Source organism: Telopea speciosissima, chromosome 3, assembly GCF_018873765.1.
Source record: "Telopea speciosissima isolate NSW1024214 ecotype Mountain lineage chromosome 3, Tspe_v1, whole genome shotgun sequence".
NCBI classification, from domain to species: domain Eukaryota; kingdom Viridiplantae; phylum Streptophyta; class Magnoliopsida; order Proteales; family Proteaceae; genus Telopea; species Telopea speciosissima.
This window is the reverse complement of record NC_057918.1, coordinates 31,793,891-31,810,109: the sequence shown is the minus strand read 5'-3', so window position 1 is coordinate 31,810,109 and position 16,219 is coordinate 31,793,891. Positions and strand designations below refer to the sequence as shown.

The 16,219-nt window shown below is 43.4% G+C and overlaps 1 protein-coding gene across 1 annotated transcript in view; it reads left to right on the top strand.

Moving 5' to 3' along the window:
• Positions 1-16,219, top strand: part of LOC122655638 (nuclear pore complex protein NUP107) — a 118,700-nt gene that overhangs the window by 19,012 nt on the left and 83,469 nt on the right. Inside the window, exon 4 of the mRNA XM_043849890.1 lies at positions 5,947-6,062. Within this exon, the coding sequence (XP_043705825.1) occupies positions 5,947-6,062 (116 nt within the window). The remainder of the gene's footprint in view (positions 1-5,946; positions 6,063-16,219) is intronic.

Here is a 16,219-nt window from a genome sequence, read left to right as displayed (position 1 = left end):
GAATACTCAATTCAATTATGAAGGTGTTATTAGCTGAATGATCTGTTAAGACTTTTGGGAGATGGGATGGTTTCAAGAGATGGGTGGGAAAATTAGGGTTTTGAGGTGGTTTGGAGGATTAGGAGAAGAATGGTTATTGATGGGATGTTTCTAACTTACTGTTGTTGCAAGGGCAGTTCAGTTGGTTAGAGGATCTTGAATAATTCTTGTGTCTTGAGTTTGAAAATTAAAGGAGGTCTTCAAAGAACTTGAAGGAGAGCTTTAAAACAACCACCGCGCTTCACTCCGCAAGGTGTCGATTGGAATCATTGGATCAAACACCAATCCCTCCAACAAACCACCCGGGCTTCCCACCATAAGGTGTCAATTGGATCAAACATCGATCCCACCAGCCTTGATCAAACACAAGACAAAAATCTTCAATGGAGAAGAAGAACAGCAAAAGCTTTTCATTAATATCAAAATTTGTGTTCAGTGCTTGCCCCCCTTACAACCCTTGTATAAAAGATGCAAAAATGGACTCCTACACTATAAAGGAAAGGCCTTAGTGCCTAACCCAATCCTTAACCTATTAGGTAACTTAAACTGACTAGAAAGATGAAATAGACTCAGAACAGAGTCCTAATCCAGCCCAACTAAACACTTAAAAGGAAACTACTAAAATCGCTTAAATTGAACCATTGGTTGAACCAGTTCAATTTATGAACAAAAACACCAAAATAAAACTAAGTATGGAACTGAAACAACTAATTCCGTATGCAACCTAATTACCCATATTTTAGGCCCATAAAAGTTGCCTATTACATAGAAAACCCATGGGATCAAAGGGCCAACATGTATACAACCTAACCCTAAACTTATTCTTAATAAAACAAGCTTATTTTGGTGATGAATTTGCACCAAATGTATTCATGTAAGTTACGAGTTTTGAAATTTGAAGCACTGTAGCAAGAAAAAATTCTAATGTATCTGAGATGACTGTATAAGAGTTCCAAAAAACCAGTTTCAGTGAAGAATTCACCAAAATTCATGCTAAAAAAAAAAGAATGTGGAGATTTGGTATTTGGTTATAGAACTGTAACTCTTCAACCCATGAAGTCTGACTTCTAAAGCCCCAACCAGAGCCTAAGATAAGCACAATGACCAAAGAGGCCCGATCAGGTAATTCTATGCTATATCTAGAATATAGGCACCAAGGGATATGCCAAACCAAGGTTCAAAATTTCGATTTTGACCTAGGTTTTTACGTTGGTTGAAACCGAAATATTTCGGGTTTCGACCGAAACCCTATGCTTCAGTGGATGGATTTGTTTGACCATTTCAGTGGTCAAATGACCATAGTTTGGGCATCTCTAAACATAATGGAACTTTAAATTGTTAAAAACAAAACCAAAATGCTAGTTCGGTTTTGTACCTTAGGTTGGTAGTGTACAGCGTACCTTGCTGTATACTTTCTCAAATATAGCCTATGCTACACATAATTTAGTACGATAACACATAAAATTCAATGAAAACAACTAAAGTTTACAAATGAAGAAAAATCATTTAATATTATAAAATGTTGTAAGTGTTACAACGTACAAGTACACGTAGAAGTGTGCAAGTGTTACACCTTACAACTATAAGTGTACAACCAAGGGAAAACAGCTATACCTCAAGGTTTGAGTCTTCAACAAATTTTGCTCAAATGCAACCCATTTCGATCAAAACTTGGTTTTTATAATACATGAATGTAACATTTCGGTCGAACACAAACTGAAAACCGAAACTGGACCGAGATTTCGACGGAAACAAGTAAGTTTCAACCAAAAATTTGCATGCCTGGTGAGTTGAGGCCCATTTTGTTTCAGCCGTGGTCAAAACCAAAATATTTCGCGTTTCTACCGAAATCTCGAACATTATGCCTAACGCTTAACCAAACTTATATAAATTATGAAGTACACATGGGGTTGGCCACTTGGATCCTTGCTCTCCAGTCAGCTCTATTTGAAGTCATACATGATAATTAAAATTATGAAGTAACCTGAACTAAATAAAATTTGGACTCTAACATCAAAACCCTAAATAAAATAAGACAAAATTGTTCTTAATAACCAATTTGACTCCACATGCGAATCACTCCCATTAAAATTATGAAGTACTCTGAACTAAATAAAAATTGGACTCTAACCTCAAAACCCTAAATAAAATAAGACAAAATTGTTCTTAATAACCAATTTGACTCCAACATGCGAATCACTCCCACATTCCAATTACTAGGATAACCTTGGGTTAAATCACCAAATTATACTCAGCCCTGGAAATGTCATTTTCCTCTTTGGACTCTTTTGAAGAGAGTGAATGTGTGAGTGACTCCACACAAGTGATATGACCACAAACCCTTGGAACTTTGTTTTTGAATCCTCTCAAATGGAGGCATGTACTTTGATTCTTCCTTTATAGACTCAGAAACTTTGGTCACCACAAACATCAGCCCTGTTCACATTTGTGCCTCCCATGGCTAGAGGAGCTCCCATGTGGCACCCACATGTTGATGGCATTGTTCGAGAACTCGTTTCGTTTCGGTATTTCGGGCTGACCGAAATATCCGAAATATTCGAAATTTCGCATATTTCGGTCGAAATATTGTATTTTTTTGGTATGTTTCAGTAGGTCATTTCGGTGGGTTTTAGGCCAAGTTAAGGCCTAAAATTTCATGGAAACCCTATTTTAGGCTATATAAACACATTTAAATGTTCAAATTGCAAAAACAGTCACCCAAAATGGTGTTTTCGACACCGTGAAGTTGTAGATCAGCTTCCGGTGTCTAACATATATTTATTTCATCACAAACAAACATATTGATCATGCATTTCCCTAAAAAAAACCAATTTTGAGAATATGGTTTTACCTGGAATAGTGGAAAGGCTTTTCAGATGTGCTAAGAAGTTTGAATCTTGTGTTCTCCAAGTGGTTCTGGTGTAGATGCGGCAAGGATTCAAATGGGAAGTGGAAGAATGGAGAAGAAATGAGCAAAAACCAAAAAACCCAAGCTGTTTTGAAGTCTCGTTTTGACCGAGACTGACGAAATGTGGTCTTTTATATAAAGGGGTTTGACGAAAAATTTGAAATCTCGCGCGAGATTTCACGAAATTTTGAGAATTTCGCTCGAGATATTGTATTTTTTCGATTCGAAGTAGCATTTCGTTTTGAGCAGCTCGAAATATCCAAAATTTCCGAAATCTCGGTCGAGATTTCGCGAGATTTTGAACTATGGATGGGTCTCAGTCCACTAAACAAGCAAGACTACCAATCCAACAATAGGATCGAAGGTACTGTAGGAAAGCATGTCAACCGTTAACTAACAGCAACAGTAGGGTTATAACAAATCCAATAATTAGTTCAGCAACATGGGTTAACACTAGTATTCAAATCACAAAGCTTGGTCACAGTTCAGGGACAGAATGGACATTAAACACTAGGTCCCTGTGAAAGGCAGCTTGCTGCCCAAAGGCCTCAAACTTAGAAACTAGGTAGAACCCTTGATCCCTAGGACAATATGCTGTCAAACTGATGTGAACAGTAGCCAATAATCCCAATATGAAACCCCCATACTCTCGGTAACAACACATAGTCAGAACTGAGGTTACAGATTAGAACCTAAAATAGTAAATACGGAAAGATAGCAGTAATATCCCAAGGCCCCACTGGTGGGCCTCAAATCTCTGTCGAGGGTAGGAATAAGGATGCTTTGAGCACTTTAAAATTCCAGACACAGATGATGACTAGATTGAAATTAATGGCTAGGAATCAAAATTAGAAACTCAAACTCCGATTTAGACAGGTTCTAAATCTTGGTTTCAAGGCCAGTTTCGGTCAGGCCTGAAACCGAGATGTGCCGGATCTCATTTAGAGGTTTCGACCCTGGTCCTCTCTGGGTTGAAACCCAGGGTCGACACTTGGGTTTTGACCATGGCTTTTGATACTGTGTTTCGTTTCGGCCAGGCTTGAAACCGAGACAACTCAGAGGTTTTGGTCAGTTTCGACTGGGATTTGGTTCTATTCATTTGATAGCTTACTGACACAGGGATTTCTAACCATTGGATGGATCTGAAACCACAATCGAAGCCTCAAAGGGAGGTAGGGTGATGGTCAACAGCATATGAGAAAGAGGACTTCGATTGATGGTTGGATTAAGAAATACATCAGCTTGAATTTTCTGCAAGAATCTCTAGGATTAGAAGATGCCGCAGGGTAGAGATAAGTCTCCAATCTTCAAACCTCTGATGGAACTCGATGGACTGATTATGGAGCATCAACAGTACATCCCAAAGCCTTCAAAGGTGTCTCGGTAATCTCCAAACAGTAGCACAGTTGCACAAAATAAATTAAAAACCGAAAGAAGAAAGTAGGGTAGGAAAGGGAAGAAGAAGAAGAAGAAGAAGAAGAAGGGGGGAGGGGTTGTCCAAGGCTTCTCACCTATGGCCTTGGTCACTCTCTCACCATAGCTGAATCTCACAGCAACAAAGCAAAAGCTTTTTTTTTTTTTTTTCAAAACTTTAAATTGTGGGGGCTGTAGTGCATCCAGCCCCTATTTTTATTAATAGTCTCAAAACTCGCTTGCATGGAGGGAAGATTCTTTACAAGATATCAATCTAATTAAAAATAGAAACTAGTGTAGCATACTTCCTAACTTCTATTTACATCAAAATTAGAAACTGAATAGCTACTTCAAAATAGAAGCAAAGAAAAAATAAATCTTCTTAAAACCTCCCACCCAGGCCAATTAAGGGTCTCTTCATGGGCCCAACCTGGTCCATTAGTTGGGCTTGAAATCTCAAACCGCCAGGCTCATTAATGCTGGCCACGCTTGTCCCATGGCTGCCCATATGGGGGCCAAAATTGGGCTGGCTCAATAGGAGCAGGACTGGCTGTTGTGGCCCCTCTTCAAGCCCCATCGTCCTGCATCACATGTTCTTGGGCTTTTTGAACTGCATCAAATATTATCTACAATGGTGACGAACATCAGATGCTGGATTCCTCACGTGCAGGCTTGTTGAAATAGTCAACACATTGTTGTCCGTAGAACAGATTGTGCCACCATCCGAGGTATTTCTTTGAGTCCTCTAAATAGGATGACGGTGGAAAGAATTTTTATCCAAACATTAATCGGTCATGTATTGGCAGATTTGAGTAACGAAATGGGTCAAGGAAGGACAAAGATTGCAAATGATTGAGCAATTGGATGCTATAAGTTAAAAAGAGGGTATGCCAATTATTGTAAAATAATGAAATCAGGTGAATTTCACACCATTTGTTAGTCCCATTGGGCAATGTATGCATTTTTTGTTTTGATAGGGATGTTTGGAAGGTTGCTATCTAATTTCAGAGATCTTTGGGCTTTCACTAACTCCAGAGGCCTCTATGATTTCAGAAATGTTTGGGAAGTCATCTTGTACTCTCATGATTTCAAGGATTTTTAACCAATGTGTTTTTTTAGGAGGGGGGTGGGGTTGATAAAGGGTGTACTCTGTGAAAATTAACTTCTTCAAGTTAATAATTTTAGCATGTCTCTGATATGTGAATTAATATAAAATTTATTTCAGCTTGATTTAGAAAACGTAGAATCTTGTACGCAGCTAAGAGATTTTATATGAATAAATTTTCCTGTATTTTCTTTTTTGTTAGTGTTGGTTTGTTAATGTGCAAAAATGGCTGTCTAACATTACAATGGGTAGTTCCAATTGTTCTTGGTTACAGTTATACTTGGCCCTTGCCATCATGAGGTCAGACTGTCAGAGAGGATGCAATTTAATATGATTGCTGATTTGAAAAATTGCTGAGAACAATGGAACTCTCAGCTGGTGTGATTTGTGCATGCTTTTGTTGTACACATCATATTGAAATGAGATGACATTGTCACCCTTTAATAATTATGTGACAGCAATCTGTGCATTATTTTTATAGGTATGGGTCTAATGGGAGGCATCGGGTTGTGGAGGATAAATTGATGAGACAGAAGGCCCGCCTATTACTTGATGAGGCAGCTTCTTGGTCTCTTTTGTGGTACCTATTTGGTAAAGGTAATACATCTTTAACCATAAAAAATGTTTTATGTTTATTTTTTAATTTTAACTTTATAATGGCATTGTTACATGCTTTGTGGTCTTGAAATGCTAACACTATTTTCTTTTGGAAGCTACATATTGATAACTGACTTCCATTGGTGTGTGGGTTTTAGTCTTCTTGAGGTTGCAACTTGCAACTATTCTTTGTCTGCAGAAGAAAATTCTGTTTTTGATTATTCAATTGGTGAATGACTGTAGAAGTAAGCTTGCACATTTTAAGCAATAAATATATCATATCTTTCTTTCCTCACTGAATATGACGCATCCTGTAATCTTTTCTGCATATTGACATTATTATGTCTCTGCGGACACGTTGAATCATGTGCTGGAATTAGAAAGTATAGAGCTTTCATTCTATTTCCAGATGTCATAGTACAATTATGTAAGGTCATCCGTGGTACCACTTTTTACTGGTCTTTGTTTCAAATTCAGTAGTTCATCTCATTATTGACTTTTGAGTTGACTCTCCCATGGAGTTGAATGGTGTTGATTAGCTTGTTGAATGACTGATCTTTCATGCTTGGCATCTTTGAAATGATTAACTACCATTATTTTTGTCTCTTGACCTCTGTTTCCTTTTTTTGGGTTCTTTGACTCAATATATTGCTGACTGTATGGAATCAAGAATTCAGGCCATAGAGTGTTTAGGAATTCTCTAGTTCTGCACGGGTTTGGATATGGGAATTGGTCATTGGTATCAGGTATATGTTGAGGAGTTGGATCCACCTATCCCCAGAAGGATGGTCAGATGTTTGTCCAAAATGGGGTATGGCTGTATGGGTACGAGAACTCAGCTAAAATGTGTCAGAAAGGAGGTTAACGTGTTGAAAAAAGAATAAACTTGTCAAAAGAAGTGGGTTAATCTTCCTCTTCTTCGCAGCCATTTCCAACTGATTTTTGGGTGGTACTGGACACATATGCCATACCCTTACCCATGTTGTGTTGTGTTGACACAGGTAATCGAGGAGTACATGAAGTGTCCAGGTGACGGGGAAGTTACCATTTAGTGAAGTGGTGAAACTTTATGGTTCATGCTTCTTTCTTATATTTTCTAAAACCTTGATGTGAGGTTAATAAAAGAAGTTGAGTTCTACGATTTGTCATTACATGGTTGTAGTGAAACTACATTTTTTGAAGAGCCTAGAGGCTAGAGGGTGGGAGGGGGTATAACATTTAAGCATAGTTGTCAAGGCGTTGCCTAGGCGTCCAGGTGCCTTGGACGCCTTGCATCCAGGCCTCCTCCAATGCTTTGGGTCACCTAGACTCCATGACAACTATGTATTTAAGGTTGGGCATTGTTCCACTGACCTGGGATTAATTCCACTTTCCACTCTTTAGTGTGATGTGCTCGTTTGTGGCTGAGGGAGGTGCAAAAAGGAAAATGGTAATGGGAGTCTATTTTTTATTTCTTTATTTTCTCCACATCTTTTTACTTTCTGCATTTAATTTATGGTGGCTTATAGTGTCGATGGAAGTTAATGAAGTTTGTCAGGCTGCATAACTCTTTTGCTCTTATGGAGGTTAAAACATGTAATTCCACCCTGAAAATTCATTTGGTGCTCAATTCTGTAATTGAAGGCTGTGTAGGGTAAACTCACAAAATTTTCATGTATTTGATGGGCAATGTAGGCTGCATCATGTAAGAAGAGTCGATTAATTGTCCATCCATCATCTAGAAGACTTGATAATGAAGATTTGGAGCCACGAAGACAGATTGATGAACAAGAAGAAAAACAGGGGTACTGCCAAATCTTTGGTTCAACATCGTTTTTCTATCTCATTAGACATCAGGTGGAGGTGGGACTCAGCCCAATGGAATCGCCCTAGGGCTCTCTTTCAAGTCCTCAATACCCTTGCTGCAAAGGTGGTTCCACATTTGTCTACAACTTGATTTTCATTCAAGTTTTTTGACTTTTTTGCTGGTCAGAATCATTGTTGGGGTGTTGGGAAGGAGCTTCTGGGTAGAGTGGGTACTCCCCATCTGGTTTGGGTATCCAACTGGTGCCCCGTGTGTGTCCTCATACTATGTTGGCGGTTAGTGGCCCCATGAAAGCATCAACTGGTGGTCCAAGTAGTGTTAACCTTGTCGTGGGAAGTTGGGTTACATCACTGGTATAATCTGGCTTTTTCAAGTGATCCATAAACGTTATGACGTGGTTAATTTTCTTTATGAAACTTGAGATTGGTAGGAGGTTTATGCAGGAGACAACTAAGAATATTTGGGATAAGGCTTTTGACCGAGTGGGTGACTCAGCCACTGTTTACCAACTCCTCCAGAAGATTATCAGAATGAAGCAGGAAGATATAGGACTGAGTATTTTAACACAATTGTTGGACTCTGGGAAGATTATGGTCACTATAGAGACCTTCAGTTGTCCAATCCTGTGGATGAGGTCAAGGTTTATAAAACCTTTGAGAAGGAGTGTGTTGATTCTCCTTGGTGGGTTGAACCCAGAATATGAACCAATCTGGGTGCAAATTTTGTGTAAAGCACCTCTTCCATCTTTGGATGAAGTGTGTGGTTATTTGCAAAGTGAAGAAACCAGAAGGGTAGCTATAGAAACTGCCCCATCCCTGGAGAGATCTGCTCTTGCCTATGGCTCACAGAGGAGCTGGTGTGATAGGGGAAGAGGCCAAGGTCTAAGCCTTGGGGATGACAGAGATATACTCAGAAGTGAACACTGTGGCAAACCCAGGCACACTATGGAAACCTGCTGGGATCCTCACTGATGTCGTCTTAGATTGGCACCTGTTGGTATACGAGATGGCAGGAGAAGGGGAGCAAGAGCTAACGCTGTGATGGCAGGAACCAAGCCCATGAGGCATAGTTCTACTTCTGACCATTGCCAGACAACTATTCCCTCACAAGAGAAGATCTTGCAGCTTTTTGATGGGTTATGATACAGTTGGGCAACCCTTCTCTGATGTAGTAGTGGCACATCGAATGGGCTGAATAGCAAGCCAATATCTGGCCCATATTAGGGGTTGCTTAAGGCCCATCGAATCAGTATGTACCTGACCCATATTCTGTATCTATGCAAACCCATAAGTCAGCAGTTCTGCCCATACAACATGAGATCGAGCAGCATATTTGGGGGAGTTATTGGCTATTGATGCTGATCAGTTTGAGTGGGGGCCATGGCCAGTTGGAGAGATCAAGATTAAGCTGAAGACTAATATGTATCGTCCAGCTTTAGTTTGTTTAGAATTAGTTTCCTTTTTATGTTATGCTTCCTTTTTTTTTGGTGAATAAAAATCTATTACCAAAGCCCGAGGGGGGTGAGGGAAAAAGGGGGGGGGGGATATACAAAGGAGAGGGGGGGGGGGAAGAAGAAACAGACCCCAAACCCAGCTAGGGGGGGTATGGGGCCGCAAAAGAGCAATATGTAAGCCCCAGGAAACAACAATATGCCTGTTCCTTAGGGAATCCAAAAAGGTCTTAAGCGGTAAAAGGCTAATCTTAGAGGAGACATCCGAAAAGATGGCTTTCCAAATCAAGTCAAAGGAACGAGAGTTGGAGGTCCATCTCCTAAGGTTCCTCTCCATCCAAATGTGGTAAAGGGCAGCGCCAAACACAAGCTTGCCAATAGTGTTGCAGATAGAGCAACCAGGGTAAGTCATGTCCAGCCAGAGCCATTCTCGAGCGAAAGGGAGGGGTCTCCTGTTGCGAGGCCAAATAAACGAGAGGGTTTTTTTTTCTAGATGGTAGAGGAAAATAGGCAAGCAAAGAAGAGGTGGTCAATGTCTTCGGAACCATTCCAACAGAAGACACAAGAAGGGGGGACATGGATTCTTTGGTGGAGGAGGAAGGCTTGGGTTGGAAGGCAAAGGGTAAGGGTTCTCCAGGCCAGGAAGCTATGGCGAGGGATGTGACCTCTGAACCAAACAATCTTGTGCCAAAGGACAGTGGGGGCTTGGTTCCTAACAAGGTTCCAGGCGAACTAAAGCTAAAAAGGCCGTTTGTGGAGGGGAGCCAAATAACCTTGTCCGCAAGAGCTAGGGGGGTGGAAAGGGAATTCCAGATCTGGGATAGGATGAGGGGGAGGGGGGATGGAGGGTCCAAGATCCAAAGGAGATGATGGAGGAAAGGGGGCTGACTTGGGAATGCCAGAGGAGTAGATTGCTCTACCCCCAAAGTAGTTATAGAGGACTCCATTGGGGTGCCAGTGGTCAAGCCAGAGAGAGGTGGAAGACCTATCAACAATAGTAGAGGAAGTGGCTCTAAGTGCCAAAGGACGAAGGAGGAGGATCTTACGCCAGACCCAGGAGGAATCCGAAGGGAGGGAGATGGTCCAAATGGAGCCATTTTTGAGGAGATGGGTGTAAACCCAATGAACCTAAATGGAGTCATGTTTGGAAGAGATTTTCCAAATAAGCTTTAGGATTCTCGCAGTACTAGAGTCATGGATACGGCGAATGCCAAGGCCTCCTTCAGATTTGGGAAGGCAGATGGATTTCCAGTGAGAGGATGAAGGAATTTGGAGGTTTCCTTCCCTTTCCAGAGGAAAGCACAAAATAGGGTGTCCATTGCTTTGATGGTGGTTTTATGAAGGCCAAATATTCCACACCAATAAATATAGGAAGATTGGAGGACCAATCTAATGCATTCAAGCCTACCCGCGTAGGAAAAAAGTTTACCTTTCCAGAGCTGAAGACGCTTGCGGATATTGTCAAGCATGGGGGTGCAATGGTGATTGGAGAGCCTAGCAGGGATAAGGGGAAGGCCCGGGTATTTCACTGGGAGGGAGCCTAAGGAGAAGCCCGTAAGGCAGAGGAGGGCTTCCTTGTTGGAATTCGAGACACCAGAGAGGAAGAGTTTGGATTTAAGGAGGTTGATACGAAGACCAGAGAGACTTTCGAAGAGGTGAAGGGAAGACATGATGGAAGAGGGGGAGGCTTTGGAGAAGATCATAAGATCGGCTGAAAAGGCCAGGTGGGTGAGGTTTAGGTGTTTGCATTTGGGAATGGGGAAATAAGGTGAAGGTCGGGTTTGGCTTGGATGCTCCTCGAAAGGACTTCTAGGGCCAGAGAGAAGAAAAGGAGAGAGAGGGCAGCCGTGGCGAATCCTAACTTAAGAGTGGAAAAAGCCAGCGGGGGAACTGTTGACGATAACAGAGAAGGAGGGAGAGTAGATACAAGCCAGAATCCAACGGATGAAGGCAGGGGGAAAGCCCATTTGGGAGAGCTCATCGCAGATGAAGTCCCATCTGAGGGAATCAGAAGCTTTGTGAAGGTCAATCTTCATAAGGGCAGCGGGAGAGTGGAACTTACGGTCGTAGCCACACACATTTTCAGAGCAGAGGATGATGTTATCCGCAATGCTTCTGCCAGAGATGAAGGCAGATTGGTTGGGATTGACCAGGGATGGGATGACAAGCTGGATTCGGTTTGCCAAGACTTTGCAGTGAACTTGTAAAGGAGATTGTAAAGAGAGAGAGGTCTGAAATCAAACAGGGAGGAGGCTCCATCTTTTTAAGGGATGAGGCAAAGAAAAGTTTGATTGACCTGGGCAAGTTGGCTGGGGTTAAAGAAGAAGCTGCGGACAGCTTTGATGAAATCTCCTTTAATATGGTCCCAGCAACTAAGGAAAATACCCATGCTTAAACCATCTGGGCCAAGGGCCTTATTGGATTTATGGGACAAGATAGCCTTGGTAATCTCCTCATCAAAAGGGATGGCTAGGAGTGAACTAGCCAGAGAGGAGGGGACAAATTTGATAATGAGGCTGGGGGGAGGGGAGAGGAAGGGGGAGGGAAGGGTTAAAAAGGGAGGAATAAAAGGAGAGCCTCGGATTTAATATCGAGGACAGAGGAAAGCGGGGATCCATCCCGAGCAATGAGCGAAGTGATGGAGTTGGAGCTTAACCTGGCTTTTAAAAAATGGTGAAAGAAAGTCGTGTCAGAGTCACCAAGCTCCATCCTTTTAATACGGGATTTCTTGCGGGGAAAGCTTTCTTCTAAATTGGCGAGAGAAAGAGAGCTCTTTATAAAGTTTTCTCTCTTCCTCAACCAACAAAGGGTCAATCGGATCTGATTGAAGACGGGATTGCACAGAGGCAAGGTCGGATCGGCAAGAGAAGACCTGGGAGGGGATATTGCCAAAGGTGGCAGAGTTCTAGGTTTTGAGGGCAGATTTGGTGAGACGGAGTTTTTTTGGCAAAGGCAATGAGAGGGAGGGAGGGGAAAGGGACGGAAGAGCTCCAAGCTTTAAGAATGGTGGGGAGGAATAGGGTATGGGAGCTCGACATGAAAATGAACTTAAAAGGCTTTGGGCCGAAGGAGTAATATTGTTGAATAAGGAGATGGCAAGGGCTGTGGTTGGACAGGCTTTGGAGGACGAAGTTAGCAGGGGAGTTAGGAAAGGTGGAAATCCAGGCTTCATTCATGAGGAAGCGGTCCAGTTTGCAAGTAGTCCGTTAGTGCCCCCTCTACGATTGTACCAGGTGAGGGGGGATCCTGACCATCGAAGGTCATCAAGACCAATGTCCTCAATACAATCGTTGAAGGCATTAACGGAGAGGGTATCAAGGGGTCGACCTCCAATTTTCTCAGATTGGGATCAAACAACATTGAAATCTCCCCCAACCCCCAGGGGAAGGATCCTGTCCTGTCTTTGATGAGAGCCAAATCATCCCAAAGGGAGATACGGTCAGCAGCCCAGTTGAAGGCATAAACCACTGTGATGTAAAAGGAAAAGGGGGAATTAAGTAAAGAGAGGAGGAGATGTAAAAGCTGGGGGGAGGAGTGGGAGACAGAGATGTTAATCTTAGATGGGTCCCAAGGGATCCAAATACGCCCATTACGAGAATGGTTGTAGTTGGAAAGGAAAGACCAAGAAGGGCCAATCGATGCCGCAATGCGAGAGGCATTTTCGTGTAGGACATGAGTTTCCAGGAGAGCACAGAAGGAGGAATGAGAAGATTTGATGAGGGCTCTAATGTCATGATGCTTGGCCAGGGAGTTAAGACCCTTGACATTCCAGATGAATCCAGCAGACATGGAGAACTAAAGGGTGTAGGGCATCGAAGTCCTAGGATGGACCCTCCTATACCTCCTACGGAAGTAAGCAATGGTTGGGTGATGACGGGCAATAATAGTAGCGGCAAGGAAGCTGCCGGTTCCAATAGGGGAGGCCAAGGGGGTGGGGAAAGGGATGCTCAACGAACAAGGCAAGGGGAGAGAAGGGGGGGAGGGATGAAGAGAAGTGGTTAGAGCATGGTGAGAGGGGGGGAACAGGTTCGGTGTTGGGTGTGGGGGTTGGGTTGGTGGAGGTTGATCAGGCAATGGGTCGGGTTAGGGGATAAGTGGGTCGGTTTAGGGGAGGAGAGGTGGAAGGGTCAAGGTTTAGGGAAGTGTTTTGGTATAAGTGGGTTGGAGGGGGTAGAATGGGGAGATTGTAATTGAAAAAGGATGGGTGAAGGTTTAAAGAGGACAGTTTGGTTAAAGGTTGGACCGGGTTAGGATTAGGGGGGTTTTGTTTAAAATGGGCAAGGGTAAACTGGGAATAGGATAAGAGGTGGGACTAGGGGGTAGGTAGGAGGGGGGAGCATGTGTCTAGACAACGACAAAAGGGGGTTTTCAAGAGAAAAAGGGTGAAAGGGCTCAAATGTTCGACTCTGCAAAGAAGCGAGACTGCCATCGAGAGAGGAGCTTCTGAGGGTCTGAACCATGGACTGATCTGCGACAGAGGAAGTCTGCGAAGGCAGGGCCGAAATCTTCGATGCATCAGGGTTTGAAGAGGAACACCCAGGGGTTTCAGATGCCATATTGGTGTACCCGGCTCTGCTCAATCTGTTCTGCAGGTAGCTCAGGGGAAAAGTGGATGTTGAATTCGTCGTGAGGGGGGCTGATGAACCATTGGGGGCACCAAGGAGCTCTGCTGCAGGGAAAACTTGATCATTTGCTGCAGCGCATGAGGTCAGCGTATTTTCAGGCCCAAGACCCGAGGTGTTCTCTCTACGAGTAGGAGACCTAGAAGCTGGTAAGTCTCGATGGCGACGTCTGTGGGGGTGGCAAACTTTGGCACGACCTCTGCTAGGAGTTCTAGAGAAGTTAGATGGCCGAGGAGTAGACTCTCGAGAGGTCCCAGGTAGGCGACCAGTAATAGGGGAAGCAAGATCCGAAGGGTCTCTTGAGCTAGCAGGATCAACAGGACAGCACGTCGGGCCTGATAGAGACGAAGGAGCAGCCGGATTAGATGGAGTCGTTGAGGGAGCCAGAGCATCTTTAGGAGTTACGGTTGAAGCTTTGCCGGAACAGTCACAGGAATGATGACCAAAAATCTTGCAGTGAACACAGTGAGGAGGGAGCCAATCGAATTTGACAGGTTGTTCGAAGCTGAACCCGTCGTCTTTCGTAATGGTGATGGAGGATGGAGGAGGGTGATCAGCAGGGACATGAATACAGAGCCGAGCAAAGGAGAGGCTGTCCATTTTCCAAGTGCGAGCATCAGAGTACAGGGGATGGCCCAAGACTAATCCTATTCTGCTGAGACAATCTTGAGTCCAGTACTGAAAGGGAGACCGGGGAGGGTAATCCACAAGGGAATGGTGCTGAGGTCAACCTTGTGGAGCTGGATGTAGGGATCCCACTGTCGGAGGAAGATTGGTTTGGAGCCAACAAGCCAAGTAGCACCTTCCAGGGCTCGAGACTTAGCATCCTTAGGGAAAAACTTGAAGACGAAGACTCCCGTGTCGAGGAGGAAAATGTCCAAGGAGCCTTGAGCTTCCCATTGTTTAGAAAGGGAAGCCTTGACAGTGTTGAAAGAGGGTCTAGAGCCGAGGAAGTGACCCAGGAGGCAGGATTTCCATTTGGAAATTTCAGGTGAGAGCAAATTGCTGGGGCAGTGTGCGAAGGGTGAACCATCTGCGGAGGAGGGTTTGACATAGTGGAGGGGGAGGCCAGAGCTCGAGGATGAAGATGGATTTGGGAAAAGAGAGGTCCAGGGATTTGGTCCAGGGATGGCGGTGGTGGTGGGGGTGGTGATGGCAGTGAAGGTGGTGATGGTGGGGGTGGTGTTGGATGTGGTGGTGGGGATGGTGGAGATAGTGGGGGAGCTGGAGAAGATGGTTTTGAAGATGTTGAGGGGGGGGGGGGGAGAGGGTGATGGATGGAGAGGGGGGTAAGTTGGTAGAGATGGAGCAGCTGGATATGTCAGTGGTGGAGATGGTGGTGGTCGTCGGAGCAGGTGGCGGGAGAAGCCTCATCATCTCAGCTCATCAGTCCAGTCATGTTATGCTTCCTTAATAGCTAATAAGATTTGCTTTCCTAGATAAAGCAGGACTGCTTTTTTAGTTTTCTTTAAATAATTGTAATAGCCATTGGCTAGGGGGAGACGATTGAGAATTAATGAAATTTTGATGAGTTTCTTCATGGAGTTACGCGATTCAGAAATTTTGGGTGAGAAACCCTGGGTATGAGGTCTTGGACAATTTAGATTCTGATCCGGATTGGTGGGAGGCCTTGGCTATATATCTATATATCTATCTTTCTCTCTTACTTTCGGTTTTCTCTGCAATTTTCAGGTACTGTTTGAATCTTATCTTACATTGAATTTTCTGTGCTGTGTTTACTGTCTGGTTGTTAGATTAATCATCTTCAGTCTGTTGTTCTTCCTCAATGTTCTGTTCATAATGATCTACATCTGGCAAGGCACTGTGATGACATGTGGTTGCTCTGTTTTTTAGAACAAATTTCAGGCCCAATCGAGTTCTCATTCGAGAAGATCTGCCCATCAGATCGAGCCCACCTTTTGGAAGCCTCCATGGCCTCACCCATGGAGGCACTCGGCCTGGGTATTAGGCTGATCTGAGCCACAGATCTTAAAAAAAATTATCCTGATTCTGCAATTTGTCCTGAACCAGCTCTGTATATGGCTAATTAATTTGAATCCAACCATTGGATCTTGTTGAGGTTTTGGTCGAATCTTCTACCCTGTAGGAGACTCTCAATTCTAGTTCTAGCAGGATCTGACCTGCAGATCTTCTGGAATTCAAGTTTTCCAATTCTGCCCGTGGGTTGTTAGTCTACTGATTTCTGATCTGAATTTTGAATCAATTTCTGATTCTTGTGAGTTGGTTGATTGCTGAGATTATATTTATTGCATGATCGGTG